Genomic DNA, 6,546 nt, shown 5'->3' on the forward strand with positions numbered 1-6,546 from the left:
GTGACCGGGTCTGATGTCATATGCGTCAAGGAAATTGAAGTCATATTCACCCATGTATAACACGGTGGCCCATTGCACACACTTGTGGCCCTACTTTGGAACTGCCGTCAACTTACAACAGCTATCCAGAGCTCCGGGCTGAAATAGAGGCTATACTGTCCGCCATCTTTTATACAATGGACATTGCATAAATGCCCCTCTCACTCAGGCACATATACATCCATTTCACTTTGTTCTGTTATATTCTCTGTGTGTTCATTAATATCATTTGTTGTTTTTTCAACAAAGTCGTCACTTGACCAAAAATTAAATATGCAAATAATGTTTACTGCTAAGATGCAATTTTATTAGGCAAAATAACAGCTTATAGTAGTTTTGTATAGAGATCTATGTCTATCTTAACTAGTTTGCATAATGTTGGAAGTTGCACTGTTGTCTCTGGATAGTATATTGCCCAATGCAGGTTAAAACTGAACTGTGGTCAGATGTGTATTTAGGTCATAGACATACACTCCTGGTGCCAATATAATGTGCCATATGATATTTGATGAAAATGATATTTGACAGAATATGATCATGTATTAATTGATTAAGGTCTATGCCTATAGTTACCCTGTGCGAACTCTGTGTGTGTTCCAGAGCTGAACAACTTCCTGCAGTTCCCCCTTAAGTATATGGGAAATAAGTGAAAAGTGACAAAACTAGTTATTAAAGTTTTACCAACTGCAAGCAAAATTAATTCTTATGATCCCTTGGATGGTCATATACAATAGAGAAAAAAGTTACACATCTTACCTCTATCAATTAGAGACATCTGAACTATATCAGACTTTTGTCTAGGAAGTCACCAGAGTAGTAGCCACTTTCCTTTAGATCCTGGCCGGCCCAAGCCTTTATGGGGCCCTAAGCAAAATTTCATACCACCAGCTCATGCTTCAACATCCTATAGGCTGCACTGTGTGTAATACACGCTACTGAATGTGTAATATCATCCCGTTTGTATTAATCAATGTTTTTTTTAAAATACAAAATATGTATTTTATCATAGATGTTTTGCGCTCTTGGGGGCCCTAAGCGACCACATATTTTGCATATGCCTTGGGCATAATAACTCGTAAAAACAGAAATTATTGTGATGTCTGTTTATTCTAATGGCAAGTATGCCATTCTTCTTCACAACAACAGACATTACTGTGGAAGCTGCACCGATCCGTCTGTCAATCTCCTGCTCCATTTTTCCCTCACTCGTGAACGAGACCCCGACATACACAAACTCCTCCACTTGGGGCAGGAGCTCTCCTCCCACCCAGAGAGGACAAACTACCTTTTTCCGGTCGAGAACCATGGCCTCAGACTTGGAGGTGCTGATTCGCATCCCAGCCGCTTCACACTCTCTCTTCACTGCAAACCGTCCCAGTGCACACTGGAGGTCCTTGATCGATGAAGCCAACAGGACAACATCATCTGCAAAAAGCAGAGATGAAATCCTATGGTTCCCGAACCAGATCCCCTCCGGTCCCTCGCTGCGCCTAGAAATTCTGTCCATAAAAATTATGAACAGAACCGGTGACAAAAGGCACTAGTGCCTGAGTCCAACATGCACCGGGAACAGGTCTGACTTACTGCCGGCAATGCAAACCAAACTCCAAACACCATACCGGGCGACGTCACGGTCCTTGTTTGTCTTTTCTTCATAAGGGGTTTTTGGATCGCTCTTAGTCTGGCCCATCACCCAGGACCTGTTTGCCTTGGGAGACCCTGCTGGGGGCATTAAGCCCCCGACAACATTGCTCCTAGGATCATCTGGACACTCAAACCCCTCCACCACGGTAAGGTGGCGGTCCATTAGTTACACCTTTTTTCTTTATTGTGCAGATGCCATGTTTGTTGTTGTTTCTCCTAACTGTTTTTTCAATGACAATCGACCGACTGCTAACCACAGTTGTCTCAGCTCTGTCCTTCTTGGTAAATCTAACAAGGGATCTCTCAAGACATCTCCATGGTCAGTTAAAGTCACAGTCAAGTCAAGTAAGAAGAAAATTAAATTGCATTTTAAAGGTAGGGTAGGAGATTTCATTCTGATGCACTTTTTGTTAAATTAGTGTAACTTCTCTTTACAATCCGTTAGCAACCAATTAGTTCAGCAGTTTCGCTTTAAAACAAAGAATATTAATCATCTGTCAAAGCTATAAAACGCTAAAAACATCGCGATTAGTTGACTGGTGTCACTCTCTACCTGCTCTGCGCGCACCAGAGAGGTACGTTCATGATGGCCAAAGTCACAGACTGGTTGGGAGGCGTGACTTCAGGGTAACCTCCGAGAGAAAGGGCCGTGTGTTTACTTTTCAAATCTGGCTGACTCACTGAGTTTTCAAAATCTCCTACCCTACCTTTAACAGTCTGACAGACTTTAGACACCTGGCTACCTTACAAAATGCCTGTGGTGGGATGGGAACTAAAGTCCTGAAGAGGCACCTACAGGGACCAGGGTTGTTAGGAAAGGGTCATCATGATAAGGACATCTGTGACCAAAGGACAAGGTGTACAGTGTACATCAGCATTCTAACCTCAATGTAATCCAGATCCCTAAGCACCTTTGTAACTGGGTAGTCGGAGTCCATGTAGAATGAGGTGTAGGCCCCCCTCATCTGTCCCAGCAATAAGAGTGGTTGGTAACCCTCAACTGTGGTGTCAAAGTATCTGCACTGCACGAGCAGCCTAAACAGGAAATACAGTCTTTCAGTTAGTCAGATAATCATTTCAGTGAGCCTTGCCTTATTTAAACCCAAATGTTTCTGATGAATACATTCTTTGCCAGTCTGTTTTAACCCGTTGTAAAGCTATGCTGTGACCAATAAAGAAATTCAAACACACAAACACATGCTAATGTTGTAGTTCATCATTTAGTCTCAGAATATTAAATGTTTTGAGTAAATGACTAGTACATGCACCATCAAAGCAACAGTTTATAGCTGAACATAGTCTGGAGCAGAGCTGTCAGGAGCCCCACACGGGGGAAGTGGTTGTTAGCCACTTCACAAGTGTGAAATGTTTCTGTTCAGGCTTCTGAGGCAGCTTAGGCTGCTGAGGTGAGGGGTGTCTTTGGAGGGATGTGTGAGCTCTAAAGCCGCTGGAGGTGCTTAGAATAATGAGCATCCACCAGACAGCCAAGCAGGCCAACTGCCAGAAGACAACAAATCAGCTTCATGGCTGTGGCTACACAGACAACATATGCTGTGAAAGTTACTGTGCAAATATGCTGACTTTTATAAGGTATGGGTAATTCCGGCTTGCTCACATCATATTTGCTGTTCGCATCTGCCAATCAAATGCTCCGGTTTCTGGTTGACCTTCTGGTTGAGACAAACAGTGAACTCCTAAACAAAGGTGCATTAGTTAATAGAAATAATATAGGACAACAAACACACTTTTATGTATCCAGTAATATTATTGATTACTATTACCACATTTGCTACAGCAGGCTAACCCTTTGGTATTAGTTAAGAATGAATAAAGTCCATCTTGTTTGTACAATTTCAAAAGAAAAACCTTCACAGGGTCTGTGTGACCTACACTGTGCCAGTCACAATGTAAATAAACACCTGATCTTATCTTTTTCCCATTGCTTAAAATGCAGAATCTGAGAAAACCTAAGCTTTTGTATCATAAAATACAGTCATATAAATATATGACTGTAATTTTATGATGCATATATGTATATAATAAAAAAACATGTTAAGGTAATCAGTAGGGCAGCAGGGCATGTAGAACTGGAAACATCTTTGAGTGATCATCTTTCAAACTTTCATATATCGTTCATATTTTATCTATGTAATTCTTCTCGCTTTGGATTACAGCACAAACATTTTGCCGTACTGCATAATATACAGTACCAGTGTTGAGATATTTTTCCATCTATTGGAAATGTGTGCAAATTAGAGAATTTCAGAAAATGTTTGAGATGTCTCATGATAGCAGTGATTTCATGTTTTGCCTCAATTTGCTTCATATTCTGCATATTGCAGAATTACTGAATATGAGATTGGCACTTGATTGTGCTCTCTGTCTAAACATGGTTGATACCTGTTAAAAACATATTGATTCTTTGACCTTAACAAAACGTACTTTGGCAGACTATTGATGTCATGTCAAGGGCAAGTAAACATAAACTTTGGTAACCATACGTTTTAGCTTGCTATTTGTCTTTTCTCACATACATAAAGAAAATGTGCATGAAAAAAATCTGTCACTGCTCTGCATGTCACATTTTAACAGAAAAGTTAGAGAATAATCTAAAAGCTGCTCAAAGCACAAAGTCATAATGTGTTGCTGAAATCATTTCATTGGCTGAGCTTTGTGCTCATCGAGTCTGATGAGGCATGGTCAGCTGAAGGGGTGGGCATGTTAAAGAAGTAGAGTTGCTCTATTATAAAAGTAGGTGCATCATTCCAGCTTTCATTCAGCACCTGGTGAACTTGTCATGGGTATGAAGGGTACTGCTGTTTGCTTCGTGGCACTGGCCTTTCTTAGCAGCCTCTGTGATGCTCAGTGGGGTAATTACAGACCCTTCGCACCAGTGTTCCAGAGGGCTTCGCCACCTCTAAGGACAGATCCCCAACAGCAAAAGCACACCTTTGAAAAACCACTCACCTGGACATACCCTGAAGATCCAAAACCTGAACCCCAGGCTGAAGTGCCATTTGAGCTGAGGCATCCAGTTCCTGCTGCAACTGTTGCTGTCGAGTGTAGAGAGAAAGATGCTCACGTGGAAGTCAAGAAGGATTTATTTGGAATTGGCCAATTCATCAATTCAGCTGACCTAACCCTGGGAACGTGTCGGATTACTGCAGAGGATACTGCTGCTCGGGTGTTAATTTTTGAAGCTCAGCTGCAAGACTGCGGTAGCTCATTAATGGTAGGAACACAATGCAAAATACCAGTCAGCAAAGAGTGCACACACCTACAGAAACAATGTTAATGTATTTGCATTTATGCCTTTGCTAGATGACAGAGGATTCCTTCGTCTACTCCTTCACTCTGAGCTATAATCCTCAGCCTCTGGGAAATGCACCTGTAGTGAGGACTGCCAAAACTGCTGTAATTGTGGAATGCCACTACCCAAGGTGTGAAGACTGCATGGCAATCATCAAACAAAACACACAAAAGATTGTCCAATATGTATGCTATGTGAATCCACTAACTATGAACTATCATATGAAATTTTGCTGTTCTAGGTGCACCCTATTCTGTTCTATTTTTGTTTATTTTGCTGTCTAAGAGAACATGTCTTATCACTTAGAAAGTCCAATGTGAGCAGCCTTCCTATTGACCCAGTCTGGACTCCATTTTCAGCAGTGAAGGTGGCAGAGGAATTCTTGTACTTCACCCTGAAACTCATGACTGGTGATTCAAAAACAAATATTTATGTTTTTTCAACTACATTTGCCAGCATTATTTAAATGTGTTGTCTTGCTGCACAGATAACTGGGTGTATGAGAGGCCAAGCTACCAGTATTTCCTTGGAGACATTATTAATATTGAGGCTACTGTCAAGCAGTACCATCACATACCCCTCCGCGTGTATGTGGATACATGTGTAGCTACTCTTTCACCTGATGCCAACTCTAACCCTAGATATGTCTTCATTGAGAACCACGGGTAAAGTCCCTTCATAAGTTGCTGTGTTTAGTAAACACATGTCTGTTCATCTCTAATACTGTCATTTGTTTCTCAGTTGTTTGGTTGATGCTAAGATCACAGGCTCTGTCTCTAAGTTCATGCCTCGCACAGCAGAAAACAAGCTTCAGTTCCAGCTGGAGGCCTTCAGGTTCCAGGGTACTGACAGTGGACTGGTATGCAGAGTTAAGACTGATAGTTAAATGTGTAATCACTTTCCACCATAAGACTATTAATAATACTTATTATTAATAAGACTTGTTTGATATACCTACAGATTTACATTACCTGCCACTTGACAGCTTCATCTGCTGCCATTGCCATTGACAGTGAACACAGAGCTTGTTCCTTCATCAGTGGGTGAGCATGCATGTGTGCATGTGTCTAAGGTTGGCTGACATGGTGTTTACAGAAGGTTTTCTTTCTTCCCAGGTGGAAGGAAGCCAGTGGAGACAACGCAGCCTGTGCTTCTTGTGATGCTGGTGGTTATGATTCAGGAGGTATTACTTCTGGCTGGAGTACTGGCACTGCACCCTATCCAGCTTCTCCTGAAAGGAAGGGCCGAGATGTGTCCTCAAAACAAAGCGAAAGTATGTTTTTCCAAAGTATTTGCTATTCATTAACAAGGTTGAGATAATGTTTCATATTTTTATATCTCCGACCACAGCAAAGCTGATTTTTTGTATATCTTCTGTCTTCCTCTTTTAGTTATTGAATGGGAAGGTGATGTCACCCTGGGTCCCATCCCAATTGGGGAGAGACTGGTTTAACACAATTTGCTGCCGTGGCCATGAGCAACAAAATAAACTTGATCATTGGTTCATGTCTGTCTGTATTTTATTAAATCTGTTTTGTATTATTCTGTGTAAT

General features: G+C 41.4%; 1 protein-coding gene across 2 annotated transcripts; it reads left to right on the forward strand.

The window, feature by feature from the left end:
* Positions 1-4,474: 4,474 nt before the first annotated feature.
* On the forward strand, positions 4,475-6,509 carry LOC114437260 (zona pellucida sperm-binding protein 3-like). Of its 2 annotated transcripts, none has more exons than XM_028407851.1 (8): positions 4,475-4,915; positions 5,005-5,123; positions 5,300-5,403; positions 5,481-5,658; positions 5,735-5,852; positions 5,933-6,036; positions 6,109-6,266; positions 6,385-6,509. In XM_028407851.1, exons 1-8 carry the CDS (start codon positions 4,481-4,483, stop codon positions 6,444-6,446), a joined length of 1,278 nt encoding a protein of 425 aa, XP_028263652.1. In that variant the 5' UTR covers positions 4,475-4,480; the 3' UTR covers positions 6,447-6,509. The 2 variants fall into 2 exon arrangements, with proteins under 2 accessions (XP_028263652.1, XP_028263654.1); XM_028407853.1 differs by having other exon boundaries at positions 5,954-6,036.
* The last annotated feature ends 37 nt before the right edge of the window (positions 6,510-6,546 follow it).

The sequence above is a fragment of the Parambassis ranga genome, chromosome 6 (assembly GCF_900634625.1).
Source record: "Parambassis ranga chromosome 6, fParRan2.1, whole genome shotgun sequence".
Lineage (NCBI taxonomy): Eukaryota > Metazoa > Chordata > Actinopteri > Ambassidae > Parambassis > Parambassis ranga.